Raw genomic sequence first — 20,758 nt, forward strand, 5'->3', positions numbered from 1 at the left:
AAATTATCTTAAAATTCTAGTCACTAAATATATAGTCCATAACTTTTGCAAATATGTAGAGAAACTGGAAACAAAACAAGGGTGTTCTGATAGTTGCGCACATCGTAACTTAAATATCTGATTTCTGCTGCTGTCTGAAGAAGGTAAAACACTAAAAATCAAACATAATGGAAGTTCTACGGAAACTACAAATACGTTTTTTGAGTGGACGCATTGAGCTCCTTGCATTTTGTCTTCATCAATAAATCAAGGCCTCTTGTATTTTAATCTAGACAAGCCCATCAACCCATGAATTCACAACTCACTATCTGTATTGTCTGTGTGTTTTAATACAGCTTTGCTCATTTAAATAAGTCAGCTGACTCTCCTCAAAAACCCAATATGTTATCCAGACAATGGAACTTTCAGGGCATCTGTAGACATCACTACTGAGTGAAGAGTTAAAGTGAAGTAAATTTATTTAATATCTGTAGTTGTCTTCAAAAGTTTTAGGAGTGTTTGGTGTTTGGATTGTTGACCATCAAGGAGACAGCTAATTTATTCTAAATTCATTCTGAAGCTGGATAGTGAGCCCAAACATACAGTGATCAAGAACTGGGTCAGTTGTGGGACTTTTTGTAACATAGTTGACAGGTATCATAGTTGACATTTTTGCTTTTTTTTTCCAGACTTAAAACCAACTTGGCCGCCTATAACCAAACACCACATGGCATTTTTAGAGAAAGATTCTTCTAAATATTATAAATACAATTGAAATTGAAAGTTATTTCTAAAGATATTGAAGTAAATCCTTTGACTACTTTATGTTAAATAACTCAGAAAGCCTTGGAGTCTTCCAGTCTTTTCTCCAGGAGGAAATGACATCATGTGGAGCAGGTCATGTGATCTGGAATTAACACACTTCCTGGAGAGGTGTTTTTGTAACGGAGAACTTAGTGGAAAGTGGTTTCTCAGACATGGATACAGTTTATTTTCCATATAAAATTTAATATATTTCCAAAAAATAAATATATGTCATGATTATGTCAACTTAATAAAAACAACACAATAAAAAAAAATCATTTAATTATTGTTTAGCTAATTAGAAGGTGGTTGTTATAAATTGGGATGATTATTTAGTTGACATTTTAGAGATATCCAGTCATTTTTTATTCATAAGTGTTTGTTTCCATAATAAATAATTATGGAATTTGTAAAGACATGATCATAATGAACATGAAAACTTTTTTTACTTTTAATAAAAAGGTATGCAAGATATATCAGAAGTCCCTCAAATATATACTGACCCAACTAATTTTAGAGACAAAAAGAATAAGGAGTCCTGCAGCAAACTGCCCTGAGAAACTGTGCATCTGCGTGCATAGAAGAACCAGAGGCAAAAAGTGATTAAATATGATTTTAGTTTATTTTTTCTGGTTCCTGGACTTTAAATAAAGTTAAATTATTAACATATTTTTAAAGGATACTAACTTTAAAATCTTTGCACAGCACTGGACGTCCACAGTAAATTGAGCTGTTCTGCCTGTATTTTAACAAACTCCTCCATGCTTATGACGCTGGGTGATTTAGGAGGAGTAAATTTGATGAACAATTTTGCATAAAAGCCTGGGAACTTAATGAGTCTGAGCCAGTGGGTCATTATTGAATCTGCTCTCTAATTAAATCTTATGTAAATGTGCAGAGTTGGACAGAAAATGACACCAGACTGCGTGAAAGATAACTAGTGCCCTCGACAGAAGGACGGAATTGAGATCATTTGTGAATTTACAGATTGTACTCTTTTTCTGCCGCGGCGTGTGTTAAAGTGTTTGTGTTTCGGTGTGTTGTGGCTCTACGATACTGTGGCTAGAGATCTCCAGTCCATGCTGGCACTGCCGAAGTAGAAATGTTTCCTGTCGACCACCCAGAAGGACGAGTGGAGGTTGCCTTTGGTCAGCGCTGTCATGTTCACATAGTGGACCTCAGCATCTAGAAATGAAAAGTGAGAGAAAGAGAGAGGACAGAAAAGAGATTAGATAAAAGACCGGAATAAATACAAAGCATGCGAGGCAAGGAGAAGGATAAAGATGGATGTGGCTGCAGGCGGAGACAGGATAAAGCAAGAAAATGAAACTCAAAGACGGATGAAGGGAGAGTGACTGAAAGAAGGGACCAGAACAATGGGGAGCGGACAGATTAAACGGGCAGAGCTAAGCCGCAGCATGTTTGGATGCACACAGGCAGATTGTATGAAACAGTAAAAGTGGGAGCTGACAGTGTTTGGCGAGTATCTTGAGCTCAGTCGAGTCAATCATCCCGCTGGAGATCTTCAGCTGGACTCCCTTGGCTTTCAGCCCCTGCAGCCTGGACAGCAGAGCTCTGCCCTGAGGAGACACACCAACAGACCACGGCTGTCACACGAAATTCACTCTGTGTGGATTCAGATTAAACAGACTTCACGCTTACTGCTATTGTGGAACCATCACAGGTCATTTTTGTGCTATTTTGGGGCTACATTTCCCACAATGCATCTGTCCACAGACAGCTACTGTGAAGTCTTGTCTCCTCTTTTTTTTTTTTTGTAGAGTTTTGTTTTGATCAACTATTTATACGGTGCCTATAAAAAGCACTCCAGGGTTGCGAGGTGCAGTCTCTGGTGAATCAGCACTTCTGGTTAAAACTAGACCACGAAGACAAAACAACACTTCAAATAACTCTGTGAAAAGGTTACTGAAAAGCACAAGGGATGGATGGACAAAAATCCACTAAATATCTCTTGAAGTACAGTTAAATCCATCATTAAGAAACATGGAGGACCGTTGTAAAAAACTGTGTCCATGTGCAGAAAGACAGACTAGTAAAAGAGGAAGGGTGAGCCAGGTGTACTTCCAAGCACTGTTATATATATTTTGTTATTATTGACAAAAACCTGTTCAGAATTCACACACACCTAGATGAATTGCCCTGTAAAGTTTACCTTTAAAAGCTGCAGTCAATTCCAGCCACTTTCAGTACAAAAAAATCGCTAATATTCTATTTGTAAATAAAAAATATGACGAGAAGTACAGGGACTATTGGACGCACATCGCTAGGTGCATTTCCTTGAAAACGACCGATTTGTGGATTATATACCGACTTCAGGACATGTTTTGGACAAAATAGTTTACTGGGTTGTGTCGTCTGGATGTCCAAGGTTGGATTATGGCCGTTTTTTGTGGAATATTTTCATCTGTGTGTAATAATGAACCTGGAAATGTGAGTCGCGCTGTGTGCGTTGAAGCCGTGTATAGAGAACGGATGGATGGATATTCGTTGTTTGTTGGAGAAATGTGTTTATATTACCCGCTGTGGTAATCACATCTGAAAGTGGTTTATACCGGCGGATTCATGAGAATCTCAGCTTTCCATCGGCGTATAGTGTTTGTATAATCGGTTGTATAATTCTTTAAATTCCTATGCAAATTAGTAAGTGTACCGCCGGCGGTACACTGAAGTTTAAGGGGTTAAAAAAAACATTTCTAGCTTACTTTTTTCCACTAAAGAATGTGAAGATGCTTTGAGCAAATGTTAAATTGATCCCCACCAACACAAGACTATAAAAAACTCCTTTGTTGAAATTGATGTTTTTGAAGGAGAATATTCCTAATCTTGTGTTGTAGTGACTGACTTTAGGTGGCTGAATTCGTTGGGAATCTCATTTTATATGTAATAAAAAATGTGTTGATTGGATGTTTTCTAGTTCAAAAGTATGTCATGCATTTTGTAGTAACCACACAAATCATGGGAAAATGCCAATTTGTCACGTTTAATAAGACCCCTGTGACACCGTCCCCACTGTGAGGCATGGTGGTGGCAGCATCATACGTACAGGACAACCCGATGCAGCCTGCAAGAGAACTGCGCCTTTGGAGAACATTTGTTTTCCCGCAGGACAACGAGGTGAATGTTTTGGAATCAGAGCTCAGACCTTAATCCAACTGAGAATTTGCAGCTGGACTTGAACAGAGCTGTTCATTCACCATCCCAGTTCAGCCTGACAGAGCCTGAGCTGAGCTGTTCTTTACTCTGTGAGCAAGAAAAGTGGACTAATTCTGCTTTTGTAAATTCTACTTAAAAAAAAAAAGAAGCAGAATCGCAGTTGTCAATGCTGAATAACCACCACGGGGAAAACTTCTGAGGTACAACAAAAAGCTGTTTTTCACACTAAAAGCATAGAGATTAAATGACATGAGCTTCTACCAAACAGTGTAACAGGATCTGCAATTAAATTGTTACATAAAAGGAGCATCCAGTGTTTCTTAGGCTTGAATCACATTTCTACCAGTCAGAATATCTGAGGCTCTGCTGCCTCGGTTGCAATGATTTGCATAAAAAAATAAATCTCTTGCAAAACCCTCCAGAGTTTCATGGAAGTGATATAATTCCGTGTTCTTCTTTAAGACAGACAATATGATCTTACCTGCAGTGTTGCTGCCTTTATTCAACATCTGCACATGAGAAAAAGTTAAGTACAACTAATACTTGAGTTCATATAAGTTTACCAAACTCTTTTTTCCATAGTTATTTTTACAATATTATCTACATGCTCTAAATTTTTGTATATATTGTTTGGATAGTATGAGGTAGATTTTATTTTTAAGCAGCAGAAATGTGACAATAAAACCAAATTCTGCAGGTAAGAAAACAAAACCTAGAGAGAGAAAGAGACACACAGCAAATATCAGGACGGTCAGGATTCAAACTGGGGACTTAAGAGTGGAGTTTTTTGTATCATGCTGTCTGCTAACCACATGTAGTTGGATGAAACTGTAGGCAGTAAAACGCTGCTTCTAAGCTCTTCAAATCTAGTATTAAATATCACTCACGGGAAACTTTTTTGAGAGGAAAGAATACTTTATTTTGAAGATTTTGATGTGATTTCCATGTCATTTTGCGTCATTTTGATCTCCTTGTCAAATTTTTTGCATATTTTAGCTTCATTTTTGCACCTTACTTGTCATTTTTATGTTATTTATGCATCTTTCTGCATCATTTTATGTCTTTTGTACCATTCTTGGGTAATTTTCATGTCATTTAACACCTCTCTATGCCACTTTTGTGTCTTTCTTTGTCATTTATGTGTTATTTAAGCATCCTTTTTTGTCATTTCTGTCTTTTTGTGTCATTTTTGTGGTGTTTTAGCATCCTTGTGTCATATTCAGATCATTTTAACACTTCTCCATGCCACTTTTGTGTCATTTTTTTGTTATTTAAACATCCTTTTTTGTAATTTCTGTCTTTAGGTGTCATTTTTGTGGTCTTTTAACATCCTTTTGTGCCGTTTTGTGTCATAGTCATGTAATTTTAACACCTCTCCGTGTCATTTTTGTGTCTTTTTGCTTTTATTTTTATCTCTGTCTATTTTTTTTTTGCATTTTTTTCACTTCATTTTTGCATCTTCTTTGTCCTTTTTCTGTTATTTGATAACCACATGTAGTTAGACGAAGCTGACAGTAAAACGCTGCTTATAAGCTCTTAAAATTTAAAATTTGGTGCAAAATATCACTCATGGGTAACTTTTTAGGGTAGAAGGAACACTTTATTTTGGAGATTTTGATGTGATTTTTGTGGTATGTGTCTGTACTTGGACTGAAGTGAGATTTTAAATGCAGGATCTTTGTTTTTAATGAATACTAATTTAACAATTAAAGGATCTCAGTGGTAATGATCGTTACAGAGCAGACATACAGATTAAGAAGCTTCACTCTCTGTGGGTTTGTTCTTGTTTTACCTGTCTGGCAGCAGGCTGGAAGCTGGACTCATAATCTGAGGAGTTGAGGAGCCACAGCGGGGAAACTATCTCCACTGCTCGGATGGCCTTGTCCAGTAAACTGTAGAGTCCTGCTGACAGGGGGAGGTGGGAGGTGGCGTTGTCCAAGAAGGAGACGTCCTCTGGGATGTTCTCTACCAGCACTACTCTGTGGAGAACAACAGGAACAAAAACTAGAGTGAATGCAAGAGGAAAACATGCATCAAAGAAGATGGAAAAAGCCGCAAAAGCATCATTAGGCTCCACTATAGAGACCTGTTAATGGAAAAATGCAGGAGGAATTAATGTGAGGTTTATGGCCTCTCACAAAGCAATTATCTGTTTGCATTAGCGGCAGAATTATTATGAGATCTGGTGGCAGTGAAATTAGGTTGTATTTCTCGTTTCATACTGGCCCATGACAAATGATCCTTCTTCCTCTTTCTCTGAATCATTAACTTAATGAGAGAAATCAAGATTTCTGGGCCATACATGGCCTTGATTCCATCAAGAATCATTAAATCTCACACAGATTGTTGCCTGTAGCAAGGGCTGAGGATTATTGAAGGCTGATGCTCAGAGTTGTCAGCAGGGCAGATTCAATTACAGCTAGTCAGGGAAAAGTGACACAGTTTTCTACTGTATTCTTGCCGGTTTCTTATAGACACGACTCTCTGTGCTATCACATGGTGCAATTTAATGTAATTCTCAGCAGTCTGGGGTGATGTGATATATACATGCAATCCTACTCTCCTCGTGTTTTTACGCCATTTTTGTGTCAATATAATCGCTGTCTATTTTTTTTGCATCTTTTTAGCTAATTTTTGTGCTATTTACACTTCCTTTTGCATCATTTTATGTCTTTGTGCCGTTTTTGTGTCATTTTCATATCATTTTAGTACCTCTTCATGTCATTTTTGTGTCAGTTTTGTGTTGTTTAAGCATCTTTTTGTGTAATTTCCGTCTTTTTGTCTCATTTTCTTGTGTTTTAGCATCTTTTTGTGCCGTTTTAGGTCGATTTAGTCTCTTTCTCTATTTGTTTTGCATCATTGTATGTCTTTTGTGTCATTTTTCTTGTCATTTTAACACCTCTCCATGTTATTTACACATCCGTTTGCATCATTTCATGTCTGTTTGTTCTATTTTTGTATCCCATTCAAGTAATTTTAACAGCTCCTTGTCAATTTTGTATCATTTTTGTGTTATTTAAGTATCCTTTCGCATCATTGTGTTAGGATTCTGCATTTGTTGATACCTTTCCCTGTTTTTCCTTCTGTGTGTCTGGTCTCTCTGTCTGTTGCTTTCTGCTTCCTTTGTTCTTGGTCACTGATTGCTCACCTGACACAATCAGTTCAGATTCATCTCACCTGTGTTCCCCCTCTGTATTTAAGTCCGGTCATTGTGTTCAGTGTTTGCTGGCTAATCTTGTCTTGGACTCACCTCGTTCCTGTCTCTGCTCCCTCCTTTCCCCTGGATTATTTGCTCACAGGATTACACCGTTTTTCCCCCGTTTGGATCGTTTTTTTGGACTCTATGATTCTCATTTGGCCTTTAGTAGTTTATTCCTGCTTTGTGAGTATTCTTCCTTTGTTCTGTAGTTTGCTGTAGTTTTGTTAGAGAAGCCATCTCAGTCTTGTTTTCAGTTAGCCGTTGTTTTATTTAAATAAACCTTTATTCATAAAATAAGGCCGACTGTCTAGTGTGTCTGCATTTGGGTTCTCCACACGCCACACCCCTGACACATTGTATGTCTTTTGTGCCATTTTTGTGTAATTTCCATGTCATTTTAAGACCTCCATGTCATTTTTGTGTCTTTCTGTAATTTTTTTTGTTATTTAAGCATCTTTTTGTCTAATTTCTATCTTTTGGTGTCATTTTTTGTGGTGTTTTGTGTTATATTCATGTCAGCAGGGCAGAGCAATTATAGCTAGTCAGGGAAAAGTGACTTTTTTCTGTATTCTTATATGCACGACTCTGTGCTATCACATGGTGCAATGTAATGTAATTCTCAGCAGTCAGTTGATTAAATGTGATCATCAACAGTCTGGGGTGATATCATATACATGCAATCATACACAGAGATAATAGAACTCTCCTGTATGTCAGATAAGAGTATAATACAGCTCTGTTCTCCAAACAATCTACTTGAGTCTCTTACAGCAAAATTGAAAGTTAAATCAGGGGGAGAACGCTCTTGCTGCTAGTTGTTTTGCATTTCAGTGTTTTCTGCACACCACTTTGGCAATCCTGAGACTCTCCGGTTTGTATTTTAGCAGAATGCCGTAAAAATGACAGGAGCATTAACAATACAGTCGATAGCCTGAATTAACAGTGGCAGGTCTGGATCTGCGGGCTATTATCAAGCTCCAGCGCTCCCCACAATCTCCCTGCATCTGGCTAAGGCATCGATTTCTGCCAGCTGGATCTAAAAACAAAACACAAAGTGGAGAGAGGCTGTTCGGTGAGGGTGAACAGCTCAGATGTAAATTCTGCTGCACCTCAGCGGCTGATTGAGTCTGTGGATGAAATGTGATGCAGGAAAGTAACAGAACCAGGAATTTATTCACGGATTACAGTGAGATTACAGTAAAAATACATTTTTGTGTTATTCACACATCTCTTTTTGTCATTTTTGTGGTGTATTGGCATCTTTTTGTGTCATATTCATGTCACTTTAACACGCCTCCATGTCTTTTTGTGTCATTTTAATGTCTTTGTCTATTTTTTTGCATCTTTTTAGCTTCCGTTTTGCATCTTACTTGTAATCTGTGTTATTTAAGCATCCTTTTGTGTAATGTTGTGCCTTTTCGTGTTGTTTAAGCATCCTCTTGCGGATAAGAATGCTTCTGCACCCTTTTCCAGAATTTTCTCATTTTGTTGTGGCTTATTTAGTATTTGTAGTTCTTTTATTGGAGTCTCATGTTGTTGTTTTTTTTTTTTTTTTGCTCGCTAAGTTAAACGCTTTGCAGAAAAAGATGAAATTATTACTTAGAAATTGATTTAATTAAGAATGGAAATTTGCTGGCTGGTTGCCTAAAGATTCGCTTTATCCATGAAAAGTCATGTCATGATGCTACCGCCTAGTTAAAAATGAAAAACAGAGTATTATGCCAGATTGTGAATATCATTTGTTCATTGCAAATTAGATTTCATGCAGAGCCAGCTGTGATGTGAGTCAGAGTTTGAGTAACTGGATGAGCCTCACTCCTTGTTTCTCTGATTGACTCAATCACCTGCACAGCTGAAAATCATCCGTCAAATCAGGACGCAGCTCTAGATAAACTCTTAGGGGCCGTTTACACGAGGACCATCTTAACAGAAAACGTAAAAGTGGTGTCTTGTCATTTCACGTTTAGACGAGTGGTTTTGAAGGAAATCTGCGTATATACGGTGACTCTATAGTGTGTGGAATTCGATTGGATATGCATGCCAGGCAGCTGGGTGGCGCTGTGATAAAACTCTGCCATGTCTACGCGCATGCGTGCTATCTCCCTTTTCGGATCTCCGCCGCGGTAAATGTTCATGAATGGAATCTGTACAGATTCTGTACGTTTGTTGGTACGACTCCTGTAGTGTACATAGAGCTCCCAGAGTTGCTTGAAGGTACGAAGGATGGAAATAATCACACATCTTTGTTTACGTCCTTGTACCGGCCGGCAAACCAAAGCACCGGCGCACGTATGTGACGTAATCGCGTACGTGACGTGGTCAGATCTCGGCAAAGTTTTGTGTTTTGCTGTTTAGACGGAAACGTAACGGCGGAGCTTTTCTACTTTTCCACTCTGGAGGCCGGTTTCAAATTTTTGCATTTTTAAGCCCCCAAAACGCCGTCCTCGTATAAACGATAGGGTGTTTTGTTGAAATATTTTGCCGTTTTTACCTGCAAGCGTCCTCGTGTAAACGGCCCCTCAGACTGTTCATTTTTCTCCCGTGGTGGTAATGTTTAGCCGAGTTTGTCTTTTTTTTTTTTTCTGGTCCTGCTCTCACTCTGCACTCCCTTTTACCTGAGTAACTACCTGAAGGAAAGAAAAAAACAAAACAAGAACTATTCCTCGCTGCCTTTTCTGCATTCTGACAATAAATTCTTCAATCTATGTTTTCCCCATCTGGAGGTGATGTCTAGTTTCCTACAGACGGTCTGAAGCAGAATAAATAGCAGAATCTTTTGACCTTTCTGGTTCAGTATAACAAGCTTGTAATGAAATATTGACAAGCAGTGTTATCACTTCATAAGGCTGACAGCTGAACGTCGACACTCCCACCAGAACACAATGAAACACTGTCATTTATATTCTGCTCAGACAACAAATGAAATTCAAATATTCTCTCGGCTTTGGTCTCTGCTCACTGTGAGAGAAACATCTGGATCTGAAGGAGCTAAATGCTCCAAAAGTTCATGTCTAGAATCCCCTGTATCCATTTTTTAAAAAAAGAAAAAAAAACAAGACAAAGTACTGAACAAATGATGGAATAGAGTAATGCTCACTGTAAAATATCTACGTGATACTTTTAAATACACTAAAACTGTATAATTGACAGTGAAACTTTGTAAAAGAACAAAACACTATTTGTAAAAAGACAAAACACAGATTTTAGTTGCAGACAATGTGAAGAATTTTTTTTTACAGTAATGTGTAAATTAAGTTTTCTTCTGTGATTTCAGTAGATGTTATCTGTAATTTAATAAAACAAGGAAAATCTGTACAATTATTTTTCAAAATGATCACACATGATTTTTCTTTCAGATATCAGCAAATACCTGTAAAATAATGACCAATTTTCTGATTTCAATGTAGCAAACACTGAGTAATTTTACAGTCAAATGATGAACAAATACTGTTTTTTGTCATATTTTGGATATGGATGTTATTTACAGTCTTGACTTGTTACTTTTTTAAATGGATAACATGTAGATTAATGCTTTTTTTTCTGTGATTTTTACTAGATATCTGTAAATTTATAAAACAGGGAAAACTTGTAAAATAAGTTAAAAATATCTGGCATTTTTTAAAAAATGATCACGCATGATTTTAAAAATAACAGCAAATTCAGGTAAAAGTGTGACTTTTTTTTAATAGTTTTTTTTTACAGTTAACATGTAGATGAATATTTTTTTCTGTGACTTTACCAGATATGATCTGTAATTTAATAAAACAGAAACACAGTAAAATGTTCAGAAAATTGCAGTTTAAAATCCAGTCTGGAATTATCAGTCTTTCTTTGTCTTTCACTTTACACCAAACATTCGATCCAACAAGACTGATTAGTGCACATCTAAAATGAGCTCATGCACTGGTGTAGCTGTCTTGTTGTGGTTGTGTTATTTGATTGTTGCTCTCAACCACATGATAAAATCTATATTTGGGTGAAGCGTCGGCGCAGCAGTTTCACACACTGTTGCACTTTAAGCCTAGTAGATGAAGCTTTGTTCAGTTAATTCCCAAGTAAATTGTTCATTCCTTGATTCTGAGATAAGTGTATCATATTAAAGACTTACTTTGCTTTGTTTGAAATTCATGGCTGCATTCAGAGCAGTAAGCGCACAGGGTTCAGCCAAACATTGACAGCTCAGAGTCCATGGAGTGCTCGACTCAAGGGCACGCTGGTGGGATCGAGTGCTGCAGGTGATAATGCAGCGGCATCACATGGAGAGGCCGGTCGCCAGCTAACAGCTTGAAAAATGTGCTCTTGGCGCAAGCAAAGCAAAGTCAGGATTTGGAAAGCTGCCACAGGTCAAACTGCAGAAACTGGCGTCTTTGTGTGATCATAACGTGCTGAAGTGTCGTGGAAACGACGGTCGATGTGTTCAGTGAAGCAGAGTTTGGGATGATCAGGAGGAAAGACAAGGAGTTTCTTTTCTCCTGTCTGTCAGTCACAGAGCAATGAAATGAAAAGAAACCAAAACACTGAGCTGTGATGAAATTATAGAGAAGATTTACACCACACGGTACATTTGTTCTGAATAGATAAAACTAGGACAGCTGTAGCAAAAAAATGGGAAAACAAAGATGGATGGAAAAGACTGAAGGAGGAGGAGGGGTGATCTTATTCTGAGAAGGATCCTCTCAGTCCACTCTAATGGCACTGAGCTGTGATGAATAGTGATTGTGACTCGTTCAAACAGCCGGACAGGGTTTGGTATTAAAGGTGGAGAAAGCAGGGAGGTGGTGGATGTTGCTTCCTACGGAGGATTCATCGATTTATGCAGACGATGTTGCCGAGTGTTGTAAACTTCAGTGTGTGTGTGTGTGTGTGTGCATACATGAGGCGGGCGTCTGAATGAGGAATCTCTCGCTCTGAATGGTAATGGATTTCTAACAGCACAGCGAGGCAGGTGAGCACAGTGGGCTCACTCATTCCCAGAAAAATAAGAATATATTTCACTCTATTGCAGCGCTGCCAAGACCGAGTCAGACTATATTCAGGTAAAATAGCAAAATCTGACCTTATTTCTAGTAGTAGACCTTCTGTCAGCTGCTTTACTGATCTTTCTTTTTGTTGTTGTGACACCAGGAGTTTCCACTAATCGGCTTTTTCTGTCTAACGTTGCTTTTTATGACTAATTTATGTGAGATGCATAGAGATCCACTCAACATTGCGATTCCAACTCTCTTTCCTAAGTTTTAAAATTCCAATTCAGTTATTCACTTGTCTGCAAATAGCCAACTAAGAACTTAAAGATGAACTTAAGACTCTAAAAGATAGTCAGTACCAATTTTATTTTACACTGAAGAAAGAGCTGGACCAGTTAGATGAATCATGTCAGTAAGAGACAATTGAATTAGGTTCAGTCATTTTATTCCTCTCAAATGAGCAATGATGCAAGTTAATTTTACAGAAAGTCGCTTTGAAGGTTCTAAATTATCCAACTGAAGAACAGGCTTTATCTAATTGTGAAATGTTTTGTGTAATGTAGCGGTTTACTCTGTTATCCCCCCTAAATGAACGGCGGTTTAGTTGCAACAGAAAGAACTGAAGAAACGTGGACGTCTGATGCACAATGCTAATGGAGCAGTAAACCTGCATTTTGCACTTTTTGTGCCATTCAAATACCAGTGAGATTGTCCTTTTGGTTTGAAGTAAGCCAATTTCAACAAAACAGACAAATGGGATTTATTTGAAATAGTGCCTCAACTAGAGCTCAGATACATTTTTTTTACAGTGTAGCTAAAGCCCACATAACTACATTACATCATGTAGCCTGGTCCTGCTTTCTGTGTTTTCTTTAAAATCATTTCGTTTTAATGTCTGTTCAGTAAAATACGAGAAGCTGCCCGAATGCCGATAGAAAGAAGGACATTTACACTGAACAGGGTTTTCAAACGATGCATCCCAAAGCGACCGTTGGCTTCACAGATTTCAGAGATGAGTCAAGTCTGGTTCTCGGAGCATCATTTCTGCCCTTCAACAAAGTAGCTGTAGATCAATACTAACCGTCTTATCAGCCCTCTGACACCAGGCAATTACACATGTACACCAGGGATGCATCAGACTGCTGGCTCTTTGGATACGATCAGAGGAGTGGGTTTAATCTGCGACCAGTTTGCTCCAGCAACCAAGAAATGCAGGCTGAAGAGGATGAAATTAAGTGTAACCATGTAGCCAGACACAAAGAGCTGCTGTAGTCACCACTAAGGGAGATGTTTTCTGTTTTTCTATGCAGACACACAGTGGAAACGACCTTTGTGAGGTCTCTTGTTCTTGAGTTCCTGATTAGCATCATTCATTATGCAACCAAGATTAAAAGGAAATCTGCACAACAAAACAACCAGCTGACATGTTTAAATTACAAACAAAAAAAGCTGCTGAGTCATTATTTGGGAAGCTAAAAGGCTCAGAAAGCTTTTTAAAAAAAAAAAAAAAAATGTTGGGGGAGTAATGGCATTAAAGCAGAAAAGGCCGGTCTAGCATTTTTAGATTATTCAGGAGTCTTGATTTGCAGGATTATTTTTCAGACTGAAATGCCAACGACTGAAAAGGTCTTTAAATGCTTTTGCTTTGAGGAATTACGAGCACCTTTAGGAATTTTTACTGCACCGCTTCATAGTAATGGATCACCTTCTCTATTTTGAACCTGCTTTGAGCAAAAATGCTTCATGAAATCATTAATCACACACCTCACAGCTCTGCCAGATGATGCATGTCACAACAAAAGCCAGTGGAAATCTGACAGTCATTTCTGGAGCTGATGAATCTATTCATCTCTCAACCCCAAATCCACCATGACACCCTCTTCTCCTGCCTCCATCTGGATCACCGTCCCTCCCGCCGCCTCGTTTTTATCCCTCGTTCTTCCCCGGAGCTTAAAGGGTCCTTCAGAGGAGAAGAGGAGTCCGATTCGGCTTTACAAATCGGGATTGCACTTTTCAGCCCTAAGTGGAGAAGAGGGACGCCTGATGGAGATCTCTGAAAGCTTGCTCATGGCTGGTTTGAGGGAGAGAGTGGATGGACAAAGGAAGGGAGAGGAGGGGGAAGTAATTCAAGGCTGAATGTTAAATTGAATGATAAGAGTCTAATGGAGGGGAACCAGTAGGAAGTGGAGAAGAGAACAGGACTGCTGAATCAGCTGCTTTCTCTCCAGACCAGCAGGACATGCTGCTGCGGTTTTATGTCTGGGGATCCATATCCTCAAAACTTTCTAAAGTCTGGAGATTTGTTCTGTCCTCATTTACTAAATGAATGTAAGTGATGGTTGGACAGTTAGCTGGAGCTGCTGTATAGTTCATAAACTATGCAGCAGCTGATCAGACCTCTAAAAATGCTTTAGATTAAATATTTTAAAACAAAAATCACCACAACAAGGCCACAACTTTTTAGGAAACTGAACTTCGTGTTGGTGGCTCTTCGCTCCTCACCTGCAGTTCCTGCTACAGTTGTCCTCCGTGATTCCGTCCTCATCTTCGCCCCAGATGTCCACGGCGGAGAAGATGAGCGCCACCAGCACAGCGAAGCAGCACACCAAGGCAAAGATCACGATGCACTTCTGCTGAGACTGCAAGAAGCAGAAAGGAAAACAGCATTGATCGCCGAGGTTGTGTTTTCTGCTCTTCAACTCTGCCGTAAAAACGAGCAAAAAAGTACATTCAGAAAATGTTCACATTAAAGGAATTATCTTTCTATAAAACATCATGAACAACCTGAAATTTCTTTAGAAAATAATTTCAGTTTCAGCAACATTCAGCCTCAGTTTATCATTTCCACATTACGACTCACAGATCAGAGTGTCTGCAAAGGCATAAAACATTTATTCACAGGTGTCTGGAACTGAATGATATAGTATCTTACTTTAAAAAAGACAAAGACAAAATATTACAAAAATGACACACAAACAAAAGTGAGGAACAAAATGACAAAACATGCCAGAAATGACATGAAACAAAACAAAACGTTAGGCAAAAAAGTTACAAAGTGGCAAAAAAATATACAAACAAGACAAAAAATGACAAAACGATGCACAAAACAATGAATAAAGCAAAACACAAAATGACAAAAATGAGACAACAAACACAAGAGAGACAAAAGGAAACACAAAACGCCAAAATGTGACACAAATGATAATAATCGGACAAAAAAAACCAACAAAAACAAAACAAAATATTAGAAAAATAAGACACAAAAGAACAAAGAGCAATCTAGTATTTTACTTGATAATCAAACAACTTGTCATGGTCTAGGAATTATTTTAAATTTATAGTTTTACTAATTTACAAATTGCAGTTAATGTCTTCTCTGTAATTTTTACACTTTGCGGGCCGGGTCGGACCCTCTGAAGAGCTGGTTTTGGTCCGCGGGCCGCATCTCTGACACCCTGTTCTACGGCTTCATTATAAAAATATCACATTCCGTACTGGGAGTTCTCTGTATGCTAATCTGCTCTATGCACAGATTGCATTACCAAAATGTGGTTTTGGAGAGAAAATGCAATATTTGAAACTCGTCATCCAAAGAGCCCCTCTGGGTGTGAAACTACTCTGAAAAAGGGGAACACTATTCATTATTGTTGACAGGTGGAGGGGGGAGTGCTCCTGTTTCTTAGACTGCAAATATTTCCTCGGGGATTTGTGGACCTTTGGAGGACTTGGTGGCAAAGACAGAAAATAACTGAGCAAAGGCGTCTGTTGCACTGCGTTAGAAACATCCCTGCACCACCCTAACAAAGATATAAATATAAAATACCTCAACTGGAGGCTGCAGCAGATAAATGAACCACTTTCTGCTTCTACTGCAGTTTTTAACTTACAAACTGTAGAAATACACAAAACTCAGACTCTGCAGGATCGATTCAGGGGTTCTGATGAACATCGGAGAATAAATGAGTTTATGCTGCATGTCGTTTTTTTATATTATTGTGATTAATTTGCCTCATTTTACGGTGACATTTGTTCATGTCACATCATTTTATTGTGATTAATTCCACCTGCGATTGTCTAAACTGCAACGTCAGCTCAGGTCTTTGCAAGTTTGTGTTGAGGAGAGAGCACTGTGGGATGGCTTTCAAACTGGAAAAAGGAACAAAAAACGAATTCAGATGCTAGTGTTTGCCATTTACAAACCTCCCAGACAGTTGTCTTTGCATCAAAAATGCATTTAAAAGATTACCTACACGTTACTGAGAACTGGAAGCATTTCAGCATGTAGAACTGTTTGACATGAAGTGTCTTTTTCACTAAAATTACATTACAGAAAATAGAGAACCACTCCTTAAGTGCATGGATTTTTCTCCTTTATGTCACAGAAAGCATCAGAACTACTTCAGTGTGCTTCACCAGACTTAATATTTTTCATTCACACAGATCATAAAATAAAGTTCAGCTAATAATACAGAACTATAAAAGCACTCAGAGCACAGTGCCCCTCCAAGGCTGCTCAGTCCTATCATTTCTGACGGATAAGTCCTGATAAGTCTGCAACGGTGGATTTGTAGTCGCAATCATGTGATCGTCAGCTGCTTGCTGACATAGCGTTCACTTGTTGTCATGGTTACCATGATGTGCTGCTTTCTCACAATGATACAGAAATCTTTAACACTTAACAGACTATAAGCTGCATCACTGCCAAAATCTAATCACTTGGTCTTTGTGTCATTTCTGACCTTCGAGCACTTTGAATCGTCTTGAAGGGTGCTATACAAATAAACTTGCCTTGCTTTGCCTTCACTGAAAATTTTATCCAAATCCGTTTTTGAGTAATGCTGCCAACAGACGGAATAACAGACAAACGTATGCCGATCGTCACATAACTCTGCCACGTTCCCTGGTGGCGTAATGATGTAAAGATTAGAAAAACAGCAGTTCTAGTCATTTGTGTCTTTTGAATTTGGCCACAACTTCTTATCTACACCACACCTTGTCTTCTCTAATACACCTAGACATGTCTAATTCAGTGGTTAGAATTTTCTCCTTGCAGCTAAAAGATCCCCAGTTCACGTCCCAGCCTTCCCGGGATCTTTGTGCATGGAGTTTGCATGTTCTTCCTGTACATGTGTGGGTTTTCTGGCTTCTTCCCTTTCTGGCTTCTGACTCTAAATGTCCGTAGGTGTGAATGTGAGTGTGATTGTTTGTTTCTGTGTAGCTCTGTGATAGACTGTTACCTGTCCAGGTGTCACCAGTCTATTAAGCTTTCACCCTAAGTCAGCTGGGATGAACTCCCGCACCCCCGCAACCTCAATGAGGATTAAATGGTATGTAGTTGTTTTTTTCTAAAATCTCTTTAAGGACCACAAAAATGCCTCTATGCAGGAAAGAAACCAGATTTATCTGCTGTATATTTTTAACATATTTAAGTGAACTCCAGGAGTGAGACCCCACATTAAAGGACAGCACCTCTATCACTCTGGTGTACAGTTCATGTGACCCACTTACTGGGAAACACCCTGACAATTTGTAAAACAATAACAAACGTTTCCTGATCCTTTTTAAACCCACCACAAGAGCCAAAACTAATTATCCTTGAACACAGCAGATCATTAGCGCAGCCATTATCCTCTGAGACTAATCTCATATCATACACCATCGACCTCCGTGAGCCACACCAACACGAAACCGAGTTTAGAGTGTTTATTGTAGCTTAAGAGATTCATGCCCATAGGTCCTCATGTGGGAATTAAATTAATCTACTATCCAGTCAATGGGGCTGCTCCACTGAGTCAAAGAGACACTATCTGATATTCAGCTTCACGCACTCACAACCGTCAGCTGGAGCTGATGTCTGACATGGGAGATGTGTTTTCTATTTGCTCACAGTGAAGGTGGTGGAATTTTAAACCTGTTCCTTATATGCAGCCACAACCCACTCTCAGTCCTCTGTGTCTCATGCTGCACTGTAAAAAAAAATCCAAAAGAAAACTTGAAAATCTGGTAGCAAAAGTAAAAATAGTGGGATACTGTAGTGTCCAAAGCCATCAAAAATGATGAAAATAACAGCAAATATCTGTAAAAGAATTAGATTTTTGCTGATCTGACTACAATAAATATTGTGCAATTTCATGGTCAAACACTAAAAATGAATGCATTGCTTTTCATAAAAATACAAGTTTTTATGGCGTTAATACTGCTTTCTGCGAGTTACTATTTGTAATTTAACAAAACGGTTAAAATCTATGATATAACAGTAAATCACTTTAAAAGATCAGATTTTTACAGTGTGGCTGTAAAAGCTGCTGCTGAGGGTGACGGTAGCTGGAAGGTTAAAGTGAACGACCTCCTGACCATAAGGCCTCACATCTGCAGACCTGACTGGGAAAAATGAAGGCGAGTGGGGAATAAAATAATCGTTCCTCTCTACCTCTGCTCTCACTAAAAGCACACTCAGCACTCACAGGGTGAATGGAGGTCAAAGCCAGACTGTCAGTCAGCTGCTGGACCTTTTACCAGATGTTCTGCTACAGCAGCAATTATAGATGAAGGTCCACCTTAAGCACTGCCAGCGTCTCGTGTTTCAGGTGTCGGTCGACCAGCTGCTGCATTCACATGCGGTCAGATGTGTGTGTGCATAATGACAGATATACGAAGAGGTCAGACTCAAAGTGTGCACCAGGGACGGTGTTATCTGACACCGGAGCACAGCTACGGATCAATACACCTCCAGTTACAGGAAGGAATCTGCACCAGAGCGGCTGTGTAGGAATAATAAGATGAAAAGGTAAAGGTGGCAGTGATTTATCTTAACCCTCGTGTCATCCTGCAGGTCGAAATTGACCCGTTTTAAAGTTTGAAAATGTGAGGGGAAAAATATATTTTCACAGTGAAACTTCAGATTTTTGGGAAATCTTTGAACATTTTTGGTGGAAATCAAGAAATGTTAAAAATGTTTCTTAAGAACATTCACCAAAAAAATCAACGAAAATCCAGCGAAATTCGCCGGATTTTGGTTGACTTTTTTGTGAATGTTCTTAAAGAAAATATCAGAAGTTTGACTGATATATATGTAATCACTTTAGATATTTTTAGGATTTTTAAAAAATATTTACAAGAATTTTCTCGCCAAATTTGGGGGCTTTTTTTTTTTTTTAAAAATTAACTTTTAAGGGAAATTTTAAGGAATTATTGAATTTTTTTTCCTGAAGGTTTTACGAATTTTCAGAAAGTTTTTTTTGCTGAATTTTTGTATTTTTTTCAGACAAGGAAACAATATTTTTTGGTGCCCGTAAAATGAGGACAACAGGAGGGTTAAAATGTGTTTACTTTCCTGTTGTCGTCATTTAAGGGCACCAAAAAAAAATTATCCATTGTCTGAAAAATATCCAAAAACTCAGCAAAATAATTCCCCAAATTTCTAAAAAAAATCTGAAAAATCTTCAAGAAGAAAATTTTAAAAATTCCTTAAAAGTTTCCCTTAAAAGTTTTTTTCAATCCCCAAATTTGACAAGAAATAAAATTTTTAAAAATGTAAATATTTTCAACAAATGAATAAAAATCTTTTAAAAAATCCTAAAAAAAATATCTAAAGTGATTACATATATATCAGTAAAATTTCTAATATTTTCTTTAAGAACATTCGGAAAAAATCAATTGATCAATTGATTTTTTTTTGTGAATGTTCTTACAGTAACATTTTTTTTTAGCATTTCTTTTTCGCACCAAAAATGTTCAAAAATGTCCCAAAAATGTTGGGAATATAGAAGTTTTCACTGTGAAAATATATATTTTTTTCCCACATTTTCAAACTTTAAAATGGGTCAATTTGACCTGCAGGACGACACGAGGGTTAATAAGAGAAATGACTTCAAATCTCCCAAAATATATTTATACACTTACTGCTAGTGGAATCTATCAATTCCACCTCAATATATTTGAGGTAAATGGGATTTTGCCTCAAATGAAAAACATGTAGGAAGCAGTTTTGAATGAGGCTCTTTATTTGGTGAAGTTCTCCTGATAATGGTTCACTGCATGTGTGGTCTGCAGGTTATAGAGAGAAATCTGAAAATATAGGAGATTACTGTTGAACTTTGTGAGCAACACAGACAAGAATGCTTTTATCTCTATTATAGGTGCAAGCAGAAAATGAACGGAGCAGAGAAAAATAGAGAAAAGCACAGCGGTGTGGCGATTTGTTTTACAGACAGAAGTAGCACAAAAATACATCCATTATAAACAAACACAGAGCAAAGATCCATATCTGCATGAATCGTGGGAAAAAAGACGTGATGACACTCAGGTTACCGTCTGGTTAACAACTGAATAGCAGATGGGACAAAGGTATCCAGATAAAGGTGTTTATAGGTGGTTTTCCACTGCTGATGTAACTCTGAGTGCAGCAAAATGCCCAGAATAAAGTTCTATAAGCATGTAGGATGCATGTAGCTTGAAGATTGCATCGCCAACAGAAAAAAGGCGCTCATTGTCCTCTCTGAGCTTTGCAGTACAAAACCTGCACAGCAGTAGTTCAAGAGGAGTAGGACTGCTCTTCTCCACTAAAAACAACCCAAAAGGAGGTTCTACATCGGTGGTTCTTGCAGTCACATGCTCAAAGGTTTGGTCCAAAGAGAGT

The 20,758-nt window shown here is 38.2% G+C and overlaps 1 protein-coding gene across 3 annotated transcripts in view; it reads right to left on the reverse strand.

Annotated features, from left to right (window-relative positions):
* LOC110952264 (inactive phospholipase D5-like) overlaps positions 1 to 20,758 on the reverse strand; it is a 90,149-nt gene that overhangs the window by 8,804 nt on the left and 60,587 nt on the right. For all 3 annotated transcript variants that reach the window (XM_051959511.1, XM_022195751.2, XM_022195752.2), the window contains exons 2-5: positions 14,623 to 14,759; positions 5,750 to 5,936; positions 2,255 to 2,363; positions 1,841 to 1,968 (exon numbers count right to left, since the gene is read on the reverse strand). In XM_051959511.1, coding sequence (XP_051815471.1) covers positions 1,841 to 1,968; positions 2,255 to 2,363; positions 5,750 to 5,936; positions 14,623 to 14,759 — 561 coding nt within the window. The remainder of the gene's footprint in view (positions 1 to 1,840; positions 1,969 to 2,254; positions 2,364 to 5,749; positions 5,937 to 14,622; positions 14,760 to 20,758) is intronic.

The sequence above is a fragment of the Acanthochromis polyacanthus genome, chromosome 15 (genome assembly GCF_021347895.1).
Source record: "Acanthochromis polyacanthus isolate Apoly-LR-REF ecotype Palm Island chromosome 15, KAUST_Apoly_ChrSc, whole genome shotgun sequence".
Taxonomy (NCBI): Eukaryota; Metazoa; Chordata; class Actinopteri; family Pomacentridae; genus Acanthochromis; species Acanthochromis polyacanthus.